This window comes from Cibotium barometz, chromosome 38 (assembly GCF_041138505.1).
Source record: "Cibotium barometz isolate CiBa-2024 chromosome 38, ASM4113850v1, whole genome shotgun sequence".
NCBI lineage: Eukaryota > Viridiplantae > Streptophyta > Polypodiopsida > Cyatheales > Cibotiaceae > Cibotium > Cibotium barometz.
In genome coordinates this window covers 8,718,193-8,734,211 of record NC_141083.1, presented here as the reverse complement: position 1 = coordinate 8,734,211, position 16,019 = coordinate 8,718,193, and the positions used below count along the sequence as shown (strand labels likewise).

At 40.8% G+C, this 16,019-nt stretch overlaps 1 protein-coding gene across 1 annotated transcript; it reads left to right on the top strand.

Moving 5' to 3' along the window:
* Nucleotides 1-1,508: 1,508 nt before the first annotated feature.
* On the top strand, nucleotides 1,509-2,945 carry LOC147616309 (uncharacterized). Its single transcript, XM_086777375.1, has one exon. The coding sequence runs from the start codon at nucleotides 1,778-1,780 to the stop codon at nucleotides 2,555-2,557; it is 780 nt and encodes a 259-aa protein (XP_086633501.1). The 5' UTR covers nucleotides 1,509-1,777; the 3' UTR covers nucleotides 2,558-2,945.
* Nucleotides 2,946-16,019: the final 13,074 nt, after the last annotated feature.

Here is a 16,019-nt window from a genome sequence, read left to right as displayed (position 1 = left end):
ACTTTGGGGAGTGAGACTCATGCTCATGAGTCTTTAGTAAGGTATGTCTTATTGTTTTTTGTTTAATTTATTTTTTTTCTTCAAATTATTTTATATTTAAATATACAAAGCTTTATATTTAAAATATTTTACTACTTTTTACAGGGTTAAATCCAATATTGATCACATGAGGGCTGCTTTAAGATGATGGCAGTTGGATATTATGACGAGACAAAGAAAAAACGTATTAAGGCTCATGTTTCTGAAACAAATGTCTCTAATGTTTTTGTTTTTCTTGCTGTCACTCGCAAGCTTCGTCATGTAATAGACTCCAAATTATTAGTTAATCCGTATCAGAAGCCTTAGTGATTAATCAATTGTTTGATTGATCTTTTCTCACTTCAAGATGATTGGGTTTTGGATCTCTTCTCTGGGACATGAATATATTGGATCTCTAACATTTTTGCTTTGAGCTCTCAAAGTATGTATTTTCATCTTAAAGATTTACACTTTATTGTAGGGACGACTATTACTTGTGCATTACAATGCAAACGGAATTGTGTGGCTATGGAGCTTGATGAGGTTTAAGCGTGCTTTATACCCATGCCAATAAATGGCTTTGCATAGCTACTTGATCAAGACCAAGAGGTCGGCACAACCTCTATTGAGACCTCTATTGAGAACAATGAAAAGTTCTAGTTTGCTTGTAAAGAACCATTACCTCCTCTATCTGATGAGCTAGGGAATTAGCGGACTTAGTTGAGATGGAGGGCGAAGGCGATGTCTTAATGCTTTCAATCACAGAAGAAGCTATAGTGGAGGGAGATCAAAATAATAATGATAGGCGAAAAGATCCCCGATCTCGAATTAAATACTTGATCCCTAGTTAAGTTTTTGGTACTAAAATAAAGTGCTTTACATTGCTAGTATGATTGGTAGGACTTTATATTTGAGAATTGATACTTTGTAATTAAACAAGGTGTATATGCACCAATAATAGGATGTTATATTATGATTTTGATAGCTTTTGGTCGTGCTAGGTTTTACCTTAACGAAGTAGAAACTTTTTATGTCAATTAGACTTTACTCAATATGTTTTAAAGTAATCTTTTAGCGTTACATTCATTTTTTTTAATTTTAATTGGTTCTAGTTCCCATTCAATCAATCGATTGGCTACTTTAGCACAATCAATCAATTGGCTATTTTGGCATCTTCAATCAATCAATTGGACACACGATCAAACGCATTCATGTCTATAGAGTTCTATAGTCGACAGTTGCCTTTTCCGGTGCCCTTCAAAAATGATAGGAAAATGTTTTCTATGATGTATGTATTTACTTTTTTTTAAAGGAGAGTTTTAAAAGGTTGCATGCTTTTCCGGCATGGTGATTATTATACGACGACCACAAAAGACAAACATCCCATCACCGCCCATGTGCAACAGCTGAGCTGGAATCCTGAGGCTGCTGACCTGGAGTGTGTTGGCAGGCCGAGTGAAGCTTTGAGATGCAGCGTTATGCACGAGGCCCTCATCTCATGAAGAACCGCTGCAAGCCCTAATCGCCCATTCTCATCTTTAAAACCCTAACTGCGAACAGAGCAAAGCCTAATCCCGAACCAGATCACATCGATTACAAACCCTAATTGCGCAACAGAGCTACCTCTTGAACAGAGCAAGGAAACCCTACTTGCTCAACAAATTATTGCTCCCTCATGGCCTAACAGAACGTTTTGGTTGCTAAACACTCTCCCGCCCACCCAATTGAGCATTTCCTCAGAAAACCCTCATTTACCCAGATGGGCACTCGTGTCCACCTTCTTCTTCTTGATTCTTCACAGCAAAAATCATCTTTATCATCTCCCACTGTTTCCATTGACTCTCCAACAGAATCCTCTGTGTCCACTACTCCTCCTCATTCTGACTCTCAATCCAACCCCTCCGTTGATTCTTCTTCATCATTTTCAACCAGTTTGGTGCCAGAAACTGATTCTTCACCATCACTTTCAACCAACTTGGTGCCAGATTTTGCCTCAGGGCAAAGGGGTAGCCCAAAGAAGAAGAAGAAGAAACAGCAGCCGAAGAAGAGTGTGCCCCCCAAAAGGGCTAGCAGAGATGACAAAATGGACGATGTAGATTTGAAACAGGGAAATAAAGCCACCACCTCCAAAGAGCCCTTCAGATACAGGAAGAGAGCAAAGGACTATCAGCACAGTGCCTGCTGCACATGTGTGGCAGGCTGTGCCGCAGATTGCACCGCCCTCTGCTGTTGCCCCTTTGCCATAGTCCCTCTGCTGGCATTCATCTTGGTTGAGCTTCCCTCTGCATTGGCATGCAAAATGGCGGTGCATTTGAGGAAAAGGTTGTGCATCAAGGGCTCCCTAGCCAATGGTAGCAGAGGTGGAGAGGAGTGCGATCGTCCGCCCATCTTCACACCCACATGGTCATACAGAGAGCCTTCTGAAGGAGCAGGAGGAGAACCAGCAGCACACATTTTCCGATTCGACACACCGAATCTTTTGAAGCATTTTGAAGCAGAGCAACTGGGCTTTGGTTGTTCATCTCAGAAGAGGGACTAGTATGTGTTGGAATCTGGTTCTGTGCGCGCGAGAAAGGTAACATGGATGTTGAGCATTCTATTTTTTCCTGGCCTACAGGCTTGATGTGGTCAATGATCATGAAAGTAATGAAGGTTCTATGTTTTGGTGGGAGTATTTTGCCAAATGAGCCACATGCAGCATGGACATACTGACCCAGGAAAAGCCGAACTGACAATTTCTAGATGCCATTTGAAGAGGACTAAATGCATCTCACCCACCACATCACAATGTCTGGTGTAAAACTAAGAATCAAGGGAAGGAGCTTGAAAAAAACACAGATTTTTGGCACATTTGTGTGTTTTTAATAACATGTATCATACAGACTGTTGATGAACATGAAACAAAGAGCCTCTGTCAGTTCATCAAACATTTTAGGGAACTAATTTGTTGAATCTACTTTGATTTTGTTAGTTCAATGGGGCATAGATAGTTGCATGTGCTGTAATATCTAAATGTTTTGATTGTAATCCTTCAATGGGTTTTAGCTCTCCGAAGTGGGAATTCTATCTCTGCAGAAATCTTTAGCTGTGAAGTTGAATTCAACTCTCGTGTGGTTTAAGAAAGTGGTGAAATGAAATGAATAAAAAGAGGATGGCATAAGATAAGGGCTATCTCTAGTGGGTCAAGAAAAACTAACCTTCTTGACTACATCTTTTTTTTTTTTGGGGGAACAAAAGAAGTTACGTATTTGTAAACAACTGGCTTTTTACAAAAAGATCTTACAACATCACCACATCCCTAGTATTCCCAATCCCTATTGAGAAGGTCACATATCAAGTCCTAACTCTCATCCTCCTAAACAAATGAGACTCTCCCCGTGAAAAGTGAAAGCCCATCTGCATACAAGCAATTAGTAGAATTTGAGAAGTAAAGCTCTCTGGAGTTTGTTCTTCAAAGTAGTCCCCTTTGGTCCAGGACTTTACCGCAGTTTTAGCCCTCATATCCTTCCTAAGTAATTATCTACAACATGCCAACAATCATTAGGAAATCCTAGTATGTGAAAATATCCCATCTGTTGACGCTTGTATCATCTAATCCGTGTCTGTAGAGCTTGGACTGCCTGAACAGACATACTATTGTTCAGCTTATTAACATGATATATAGAGACCAACAGTAATGTACACATTCGAACATGCCAACAATCATTAGGAAATCCTAGTATGTGAACATATCCCATGTGTTGAGGCTTGTATCATCTAACTCGTGTCTGTAGAGCTTGGATTGCCTCAACAAACAGATTATTGTTCAGCTTAATAATATGATATATACATACCAACAATAATGTATACATTTCAACATCATCTCTGCCACATCTATCTCTTGGTTAGATGCTTTATAAAAAATCAACAAATTTCTAGAGACCAAAAGCCCCCACAAGCACCAGAATCTTATAATACAGAATATTAACTCCACCTCCTCTGTCCCACTCATTACCCTCCCTAATAGCCAGCCACCCCATGACCCCCCAAGCTCTCATTCACCCATTTACCTATATTGCTCCAAAACCCCTAATTGTAGGGCAGTCCTAGAAAGCATGCTTTCCCTCTTCAATGGTTGATTTACAACTAGGACAGATTCCAATAGTAAAGTTTCTTTGTAGCAATTTGAACCAAATAGGCAAGGCCAACAAACATAGTCTCCAAAGAAATATCTGAGCTTTTGTTGGGACATGAGACTCCCAAATTAAGCTCCACCTTTTTCTCCAAGTGCTAAAGCACCATGTAACTTTCAAGATCCTATTGTGGTATTTGATATTGATATCACTCTTACTCATTTGTTCATATACAGCTTTAGTGGTTATTCTATCTAATTTGACCCCATTGAACCAGGTCCAATCATATAGCCAGGAAGCTCCATTGAAAGCAGAGAAAGTCCAGCCTTTTTCAACCTCTTCAAGCACCAATTCCAACACTACCATCTCATTTAGTTGAGTTCTGAATTCCCTTTCAATATGATGCAATTCTTTCCAACCCACCAATGCGTAATCCCAAAGATCCCCTAATCTTGTTACACCCCTGTTGTTTAATCTTCTAGATGTCTTTGCATTGAGTTGGGCTAGGGAGGATTAAATCAATCCACCAGATATTCAAACTGAAAAAGGAGTTCCCAGAGGCTCTAGTGCACCCATCCCATTTAATCAAACCCATCTCCTCTTTCCAATTGAAGCATAAATATTTGCAGAAGGGAGAGTTCACTATTTTTAGGGTGTGAGATTCCTGCCTCCTCTGCGCATTGAATTCTGGAGTGCTAGCAGCGGAAGTAGCAACCTCTTGCGCAAGGTAGAGCTTCCCACTTGGGCCCTCGCCCACGAATGTCCGGACAAGAGACTAATCGCTCGGTTCTTCCAAAATCGAACCCAGAGGCTCTAGTGCACCCATCCCATTTAATCAAACCCATCTCCTCTTTCCAATTGAATCATAAATATTTGCAGAAGGGAGAGTTCACTATTTTTAGGGTGTGAGATTCCTGCCTCCTCTGCGCATTGAATTCTGGAGTGCTAGTAGGAGCGGAAGTAGCAACCTCTTGCGCAAGGTAGAGCTTCCCACTTGGGCCCTCGCCCACGAATGTCCGGACAAGAGACTAATCGCTCGGTTCTTCCAAAATCGAACCTAGAAAAAACTTCCCTCGCCCAGAAAGCATAGGCGATTCCTCCAGGAAAATCTTCGCGTAGTCAAAAAGCCTTAACTATCCTTTGTATTCCGACTAAACCCGCGGGTCACATGGCCGAATCAAAGGAGGAACTTGCACTTGGTTCATAGAGACCAACGCTTTTTTTCATCAAAGAGGCACAACCGTTGATTCTTTTTCCATCGACCAAGGTGGCCAGGGGGGGATTCTTGCGGCTATGGATATGGGAGTGCCGACCTCTCACGTGCCTATAGTGGGACTCGGGAGAGTGGACTTGGCATGACCCCATGGATCATGAGGATACTTTGGATGCCCCCTTCTTTGCATATACAGCGTGGCTAGGCCATAGGATCCAGATGCCAGAGATAGATGGCACCCTGGCTAGGCCGTAGGATCCAGATGCCAGAGATAGATGGCACCCCAGCGGGTAGCACATTGGCAGTCTCACAAGGCCTTTGACAGCGCTTCATTTCATATTTCTAGAAGAGACTCTGAGATAGCTTTTGGTCTAGAAAGATCACCCTCTTTCTTTGGTTAATGGCACACAGGAATTTGGTGGTCGGTACTTGGTTGGCAATTGGAGGTCAACCAACAGCTTTCCCGCAATGTGACCACCCTCAGGAGTCTCAATGACATTGTCTTTGGGATTGCCTGAAGGCCCAGTAGATTTGGCAGTGGATTCTCTGCATCTTCACTATGGACAGGGCATCAACCCGGATCATTACATGGGGCACTATCCCTTGGGCTACAGAGGCTAGAGTGGTCAAGGGACATGGGGGAGGACTAGCCCTTTAGGTCTCTCAGCATTGTATTGCAGCAGTACCAGTCACACCCCACCTATAGGCGACTGGCATCCAGGCTCATGCGCCAGAGATGGGGGATTTCCAGTAGCATAGCAGCTTGGCACATTTGGCAAGCTAGATGCAGTGAGGCCATCGAGGATACCCACACTTTGTTGGTTATCAGCAGGATATGGCTCGATATCATTCACACTCTCCGCTGGGGGAAGTTACAGGGAGGTTTTGATCCCATGTGGAAGCGGTGGGAAGCTTTCTTGAGGCTTTGGAGGCCTGGCCCATTTCTCACAGATAGAGGAGATGACCCCATTTGGTAGTACAAACCACCTGTGTGGTTGTTCCCCCCCCCCCCTCCCCCTGTATGAGATAGCCTTCTCCACATAGAGCAACCAGCCACCGGAGGAGAAGTGTCTCTTCCCTTTTTAATCATTTGATTCCCACCCTTAAATGAGGCGAGTTTGTATTTAGCCCTTCATGGTTGTATCTAGCCCTTTGTGGCTGTTTTTTTTTCATTAACTAATAGAAGGATCTTTTTCCCACAAAAAAATGACATTAGACAGTGATGTGCGCCACTATCAATCAATCCTAATTTTTTCTCAAAGTCCTTTCTTGACTTGAATTGAAGCCAAAGTCTGGTTGGTTCAATCTCCAAACCTTCCTCATTTGCATTATGAATTATTTCAGCCATAACTTCATGCTCTATCACTTCCTTGATGGCCAAGCGTACACATTCCCTTTCAGCCAACTCTTTGTTGCATCGTCTATGTGTAGAGCGACTAAGTTTCTCAGATTTGGGATTGTCCTCAAAGAAGTGGTCGTTGTCCCCTCAACCTTAGCTAGTAAAACTAGGTTAGGCTCGACTTGCCCCTCCCTAGAGGTTTCCCAATTGTGATAAAAGTTTTCCCATGCACCTAAGTATGCACCTAAGTAACATAACCAAATCTTGGCCAACCTCGACTACAAGAGTTTCTTCCACTTGGACCTTTAAGGGTTAGTTGGGGCTTCATGTGGTTGTATCCCAAGTTACAACTCAGCTAAGATTCTATTTTCTCTTGCAAGGGATTCATTGAGCTCCAAATGGAGATGGAACAAAGTCTCTATCTCCATTTTTAAGGCATTTCAGTCCACACTTCTACATGAAACAAATAAGTGCAATCGAGTTGTAGTCTTCGTCTCGCAAACAAAAGCCAGTTCCACTCATCTTGGGTATGGTATCTATGGTGGACACTGGAAAGAAAGTGCAGGTTGATTCTTGTCATTAAGTTTGATGGAAGAAGTCTCAAATTTCGTACCTTCTACACCAAATAGACAGTGTGAGGAGGATCAGGCTCAGTGCTACACTCCATAGTGTCAGACTCTTCATGATCAATAGGATGTTTTGACATGGGTTGATGACCCCAAGTTTTCAGATTGACTTGTATAATTGTGTCCTTCTTCTGATTTTCCCAGTGTCATAGACTATCTTAAGTTGCCTCATGAACGGTCAACCTAGCATCACATCATACGTTGTTGCCTTCTTGAAATCAACAATCACACATACATGATCGAAAGTTAACCCACATGACGAGAGCTTGTTGATCCGTACTGCTCCCAAGGGAAATGTCACATTACTAGTTTTGACCTTGAGAATTGTATCACATAGCTTTGGGTAATTTATCACTCCCATTGATCTCTACTTTGCGATGCTCACTCCAGCGCTGCACATGATTCCTTTCCCAATTTCAGAGGTAGAGTCACATTGGTCTCCTGTCCCTCAAAGTGCCTTCCAATTTTGCTGATAGGTACATCCTTGTGGAACATTCTGGGATTCATCTTAACCGCCTCGTCCTTTTTTGAGCTTGAATGAAACTTGTTCTCAGAATCTAGGTCATATTTAGAGTCTAGCCAGTCCTTGATATAAAGTCAGATACTTAGATCTCTTTTCAAGAACTGTCCCCCAGAGAAATAGTCATGGGAGCTTAAATAATTGCTTGCATCCCTGCAGAATCCTTCTAATGCCTTCGTGTCCTAAACATAGGCACTCTTATAGTGGTCGTAGCTTTAGACTTGGCCAACATTGGAGAACAAAAGAGTTAGCCTTGTGCAATAATCTATCGTTGGAATTATACTCCTTTTGCTTTAGATTTCAATATGGGTTTTCAAAAGGAGGTTCAAAGAATTCTTCAGTGACCTAGGGATGGAGATTAAGCTTAGTGTGAGACAATGGGTCTCTTCCTATACACGGCTTCATTGTTATCAGGGAGGTCCATAGGTATAATGGGTCTTCCTAGCTCTTGTTGGGTCTCTTGCATGAGATTTTGAGTAGCTTTAAATTTCTCAATCTCTTCTAGGGGGTTTGGGTATTGCTTGAGTTTCTTTGGTAAAGGCTTGATCACATCCCAAATGGGGCAACCTGCCACTCTATGCCATGTCCAAGATCTTCTCTTTTAGGGACTCACCTTTGGAGGAAGAAGACAAGTCATATATCCAGACTCAATGATTACTCCATCATCTTTCTTAATGCACTCCAGGGCCTTTGAAGAGGATTTTATTTTCTTCCTAAGCTTCCTCACTCTTTTTTCTATCCCTTGCATCATTTTGTAGAAGCTTGTGATGCCTTGTCTACATCCTTAGGATTGTGGTCTTTAGCAACTTTTGCTTGGGCTCTTTTCATAGCCAGGACATATGCCATCTCAAGGATACTAAGTGTGCTGCTTTCGTATAAAAAAGCGCTCATCATGATGAGAGATGCAATATGGCTACTATCCCCTCTTGATGTCATGGTGGGCTTACTAGGGAGATTTGCAATCATATGCTCAAGGAGCAACACTTCTACTAGCATCACCAACTACTAGATGGGGGAAATCCTTTTTCAAGTGTGGCCCACCACACACATAACAGGCTAATGTTTTTCTAAGCTCTGTAGTATTTATCTCTCTCGTCCTATAGCCTATAATAATCCCAAGAACGTAAGCACCAGCTCGTGCAATCTTTAATAAAAGAGTCACAAAATAGTAAGTGGTACCAAATGGTATTCCGAGGTTGGTGTGTAGTTCATAGGTTCAAGATCTAAGATAGGGATTGGGTTGATATATAGATCCCTTGGCAGGCCTGCATAGGGGTCTCCTTGGTTTATGGCTGCACATATGTGTTTGTCACATCTTAAATGACAAGTGGTGCAGCCTAACAAGTGCAACTCTAGGGATAGGTGGTTGTGGTCCAAGAACATGTGGAGGGGCTTCTGTTCTCATAATGCCATAAGGAATAGGAGTGCCATGTACATGAGGAAGAAACAAAGTTCCCATAGGGGCCCCACTTACCACCATTCCAAGAGGGAAAAGCAAGGCAAGGAGTTGTACAATTCTATTGGTAGGATTGTACCGACACATCCTTGGGTCATGGTTGGTGTATCTTCTACGCGGTAACCACACCAAGGCAGTTCTCTCCTAAACATATAGGCAATCTTCTACCCAGTGGCTACCACTGCAATATGAACACACCTTCCTAGGTTCCCTAGGAGATACTCTCCCCTTTGCCTCCATACATTAAGTCAATTTATTTGTCACCTCATCCATAATTTTCTTACCATCCTTCTTGGAAGGTCTCCTTGATGTAGCATCAGAGCATGAATCTTCTCCCCTAGATCCCAGAGTACTTTTCATGTTATCGTCGTTGAAGTCAAATGACGTCTACACAACACTCGTAAATGTCACTCTTTTTTGTATATACAAGTAATATTTGAGCATTTTGTCCTTCAAGATATTTAGGAAGAGTGAAATTAGCCTTTCCTAAACATTGAGACCAACAATGTATTATCTTGTAAATGTACTCTCTTAAGGTCTCATATGAGCTTTGGGAGATGACATTCAACAAGTGAAGAAAATCTCGGACCTTTAAAAATTCTACTTGAAATTCAGTGCAAACAGTCTCATATGCAAACTTGTAGATTGGTTTGAGAGTACTAGCTATTCCATCTAGGGTTAGGCCAAAAGTAAGAGTTTTAGTTAGGTCCTTAGTGATTCCTAAGCCTTCATAGGTTTTCTCAAATAGTTCCAAGTGATCTAGGGCATCATGGGTTCCATCATATTTGTTCATGATTCTCTGAACTTGATGAGATCTAGATCGGAGTCGCTCTCTCACATCCCTCCCAACAAGTGGTGTTGGTTCTCACCAGTCTACATTCCCTTACCCATTGCTTTTGCAAATTCTAACACGCAAAGTTGTGACTAGGGGCAATGCAATAGAGACATGTGGTGGTGTATGCATTGGCGCAAAGGGAGTGGAAAGTCTATAACCGAACCCAGGGATTACTCTTGTTCTCGAAGGAGGTATTGTTTTGGAAAGTCCTAATGAGTGGCTATAGCTTGGTGCACTAGCCATATGTGGCACATTTTGTGATGCCAAGTGCTTGAGGTAGCTAAGAGAATCCTGAGGTTTTATTCCAATAGAGTGGGATTCCTCACAAATTAAGAATAATGCTTGTGATTCCCTAGGTGGCTATGGTCCTTAATAGCTGGGATGAATCAAGGATTGTGGTGTGGCCTTGATTGTTGTCAAGATAGCATGTTGTAATTCGCTAGTTGGCTATGGTCCACGATAGCTAGGATGAATCAGTGATTGTGGTGTGGCCTCGATTGCTTTTAGGATAGTAACTTGTGGCATGTACATCGTTGTTGGATTGGGCATTAGATAATTTGTGAGCTCCACCTTTTTCTAATGATGCATGCAATAGTCAGCTCCTCTTTAAGCACTATTTACAAAGCATAGTAAAGCCTTTATCTAGGATCTTACATTCATGGCAAATGGCACATTCATATTGTATCTCTCTCAAAGTAGTCACCTAATTTGTTCACTGGCACTCTTGGGATGGTCTTTGGCCTTTTAATTTCTTGAGCATGTAGATCAAACTTAAACTCATCTGAGGAGTTAGTGGTGGTTGTTCTTGTATGTCTACTTTTAGTTGTCCATCCATCCATCCAGTCCTTCAAGTCCTTCCATAAGCACGGGCTACCTTAAAGCAAGGTGCTAATAGGTATCTAAATTTGGGATTGGTGAAGCAAACATACATGCTATGTCTCTTTGATCATGAATGCTCTCGCCTTGGTAGTTATCAAGGCCTACAATAGTGTATGTGATGTGCACGTGTCCTTCTTGAGTGTGGAATGTTCAAGTTATTTGTTAGAATTATCTATGTTTAGAGTGAAACTCTCAAGTCATCACAACTATGTGTGACCTTGGAAAGGACAAAGTTGAAACTTATATGCAATGTGTCTGATTCTAGTTTTGGCTCCTTTGCTAGGAGTGGTTCTTCTCTGACCATGGAAAGAGTACTATTTTCTTGAATCGTCTCATGCGTAATGTGAAGTTGGTATCTAGGGTAGGATTTCCTCCTATAATCGGAACTACTAGAGGTTCATGCTCCTGATAAGAAACTTCCAAGCCTTCTCTTCCCCTCCATGGGGTTAGGGTACTTTGCCAACCTCTTTGGCATGTTATTGGGGTCAATAACAACTTCTTCTAGCTCTAATGTCAGGCTATAGAAGCAGCCCCTCCTCAGAGCTCCTTAGAGGAAGATGAAAAAATGTTAGAGACAGTGTTCTTGCCTAAGCTATCTTGTATTTGTTGTGTGTTTGTACGATTTCTCAGGGTGACCCTCCATTGTTTTGGTATTTCATTGTGTGGTAAGCCCAAGCTACTCTTTGTGATCAAGAGGTTAAAGCCATTACATGTAGCTCTTCTCTTGCTTTGCATCCTTGATACTATGTTGAGAGGGGCCATTTGTACAAATCAATAACTCACACTCAACAGCAAGTTGAGAGGGACCATTTGTACAAATCAATAACTCACACTCAATAGCAAGTTGAGACTTGCAAATGGTTTTTGTAATTGGGTAATCCTAGTATATGTGGTCCAGGCTACAACCTATGCAAAGCGGTGTTGATGGGTGAAATTTTGTGGAGTGCTACCCATACCTTTCTTAATGGGACACTTAGCCACATGGTGAGGTCTAGTTTTGTGGAGCTATTTTGTGGAGTGCTAGCTATGCCTTTCTACAATGGGACACTCAGCCACACGGTGAGGTCCCTTGCAATGATAACACTCCAATGGCTATCTAACTCTTAATGAGTTGATGTCTCTTCCCAAAGGTTGCACTGCAACTTAGTATATGGGGTACATATGTAATCGCCATCTGTGATCTGATGGATGAGGATTTGGATCCCTTGCAATGATAACACTCCAATGGCTATCTAACTCCTAATGAATTGATGTCTCTGCTATCACCATTTATGACAATGGATTTGAGCTCACAGGCACTGAGCTCATATAGGGTACACATGCTATTGCAATATGTGACATAACAGATGAGGATTTGAGCTCGCCAGGCAATGAGCTTCTAGGTGCTCTAGGTAGATAGCCTTTTGTGTTCCTCATCTCCCTTGAAAATCATGGTTAGGGTGAGTTGGTGCATGGGTGCTACACCCATGGGAGTGGAGGTTAAGCAGGTAGCACTAGTGGGGGTAAGGGAATGTCTACAACCCTTAAATGGCTCTTTGCCTCTTTGGGGCACTGACTCTGGTGAGGTGCATTAGTGATGAACAAACTTGTCGATGGAGCCAGCGAAGCCAAAGGTTGCCCTACATTGGCAGGTAAGGCAAGTGTGGCTCTACTACCTTGCAAGTTGGTTCTTTGTTGTGGCAATGAGTCATGTCATGGTTCATGGTGTGGCACCAAACCAACTCCCATATAGGATATACATATATGGTTGACCCATGTTATCTCTCCCCAACCCAACTCTCCATTGTTGGGGAATCTGCTTTATAGTGAGTTGTTCTACTGGTGGCGTTGCCAATGGATCTTTAGTGCTAGCCTTAGATGGAACTATGCCAAACAAAAGTGGACGTCACCGCCGTTGATGGTGTTCCCTCGAGAGAGAGCTCTCATGAGCGCGTTTTCACATGAAGTGGCACTTCGACCAACACGGCTTGAAGGACTTATGCCTCTGTGTGTAGAATGTATTAATCTTGGAGCCCCTCCATGAATCTTCTAGTCAGCATTTCATTAGAGATTTGTTCTCTTCAATGTACCAAGAGTGTAGGAATCGCATCGGATTCATGTAATCACATAATGATTTCTTCTCAACTTGCTTCACGTGATATAGCTAATCCAATGGATTATTCCAATGAGTCTCACAAATACTCGATCGTAAAAGCCATCTAAGTTAAGGTGTTGAAGTTCATCTTATTCCTTGGGTTGTTTCTGAGATCAAAACCACTGTCTGGCTTTTCCCTCCATGTTGAGGCCAAAGACACACATTTACATGGTTGTCTAGTTGGCTGCACATTTGATCAAACATTTTCAAATAAGTAATTGTCCTATACCGTTGAATTTGACCTTAAATTTGATATGAGTTCAGTAATTTGGATTGGTTGACCTTGTCAGTTGTCTCAATGTTTCAGGATGTACTACTACTTTCGCAACCCCATAGCTACCCCCTCTCTATTTCCATCACTACTACTGTGATGTCAGGTTGTCTCGGTGTCATAGTAGGTACTACTGGTGAAACCCTCATAACTACCCCCTCTCTATTTCCATCGCTATTCTAAGCATCTCTAAGGTCTAACCTTTTGTGACTAGCTTAGGGCCTGGGATTGGGTAAGCGTAGGGATATGGATTAGGATATAATGTAGGGCATAGACTCGAAGATGTCAAGCCATAGTACTATAGTATTGTGGGAGGTATCCACGAATAGTATGGCCATAATATGAGTAGTGACCTCCCATAGGGGCAGGGATGAATTTTGAACCACAACTTCGTGCTCCTAGTCCTAATATGGAGTTAAGGGTTTCACTCAACTCCATATTGCTAGTGGTGTGTGTGTGTGCATGCATGCGTGCACACACACACACCACTAGCAATATGGAGTTGAGTGAAACCCTTAACTCCATATTAGGATTAGAAGCACAGAACTATGGCTCAAAATTCATATATATATATATATATACATACATACATACATATATATATACATACATACATACATACATACATATATATATACATACATACATACATACATATGTATGTATGTATACATACATATATATATGTATGTATACATACATACATATGTATGTATGTATACATACATACATATATATATATATATATGTATGTATGTATACATACATACATACATACATACATATGTATGTATGTATACATACATACATACATATGTATGTATGTATACATACATACATACATACATACATATGTATATATGTATGTATGTATATATATGTATGTATGTATACATACATACATACATACATACATATGTATATATGTATGTATGTATGTATGTATACATACATACATATATATATATGTATGTATGTATACATACATATATATGTATGTATGTATGTATACATACATACATATGTATGTATGTATGTATATATGTATGTATATATGTATGTATGTATACATACATACATACATACATACATATGTATGTATGTATACATATATATGTATGTATGTATGTATGTATACATACATACATATATATATATGTATGTTATGTATGTATACATATATATGTATGTATGTATGTATGTATACATACATACATATATATATATGTATGTATGTATACATACATACATATGTATGTATGTATACATACATATATATACATACATACATATATACATATGTATGTATGTATACATATATGTATGTATGTATATATATATGTATGTATACATACATACATACATATGTATGTATGTATGTATACATACATACCTACATATGTATGTATGTATACATACATATATATATATGTATACATACATACATATATATGTATGTATACATATATATATATATATATATATATGTATACATACATATATATGTATGTATGTATACATATATATATATATGTATGTATGTATGTATGTATGTGTGTGTATGTGTGTGTATGTATATATATATATATACACACACATACATACATATATATATGTATGTATGTACATATGTATATATCACTATATTTTTTAAAACATTTTCTTGAAGCTCGTGTGTATGGGTTTGTTGGGGGAGGGGGTGGTCCTCACAAGAACCATATTTTCAGCCAATCAAAATACGGACAACTTTTAAATCTATCCACTTTTTGTTTCTAAATTCCACTATATGCTATATGCTGGTTTTATAACTAAAATATGTGAAAAATCATTCTTTAAAATAGGGCTACTTCAAATCGTGGGAGCGAAGCATGGAATGAGAATGTAGGTGAGACAGTGGTAGCAAGGAGCGTGGTAGGGGCCTATGACATGGCAATAGACGGAGAAACTGACAGAAACGTAGGAGGTTTCGAGACGGAAGGCGCGTCCTGACTCGAGGAGCGTATTGGACGGAGGCGGAGAAGCGCGGACGGCAATGCACCAGAGGCGGAAGTGACGCAGTCGGACAGGGTGGTGCGGCAGGGTATGAAGGTGCAAGAGGGGCCAAAAACGCAAGCCAAGGTGGGAGGACTCGGAAGCGAGGACGGGGTGATGATGGAGACGAGCTGGAGGGTATGTATGGTAGGCAGAAAGGTTCAAAGGTATGGAGAGCTCGACGGGTTGGGGTGTTTGGGGTAGAGGGTGACAGAGGAGGGATTTTTTTTAAAAAAAATGTGAAACAAAGGGTAGAGAGAAATATTTTTGTTTTTGGGCATGGAAAATAGTTTTTAATTACTTTTGTTATTGTTTAGGGTTAAGGGGAGAGAGGGAGAAAGAGGTTAATAAACTTAAAAGAAATAAAGAAGAGAAAGGAAATAAAGAAATATTTTTTAAAAAAAAAATTGCGCAATTAATTCCTAGTTGATGAGAGGCCTCCTTTAAGGCCTCGCATGCCCTTTTACAAACACCACACACACCCTCATTCAGGGTAGTTAGCAAGGTTTGAACCCATAACCTCAAGCATATCAACCAAACACCTTAACGATAGAGCTAAGTCCATCCACATGATTGAAGAGCTTT

Excerpts from the sequence above, each read along its gene's own strand:
- LOC147616309 (XM_086777375.1), top strand. The coding sequence starts at position 1,778 with ATGGGCACTCGTGTCCACCTTCTTCTTCTTGATTCTTCACAGCAAAAA.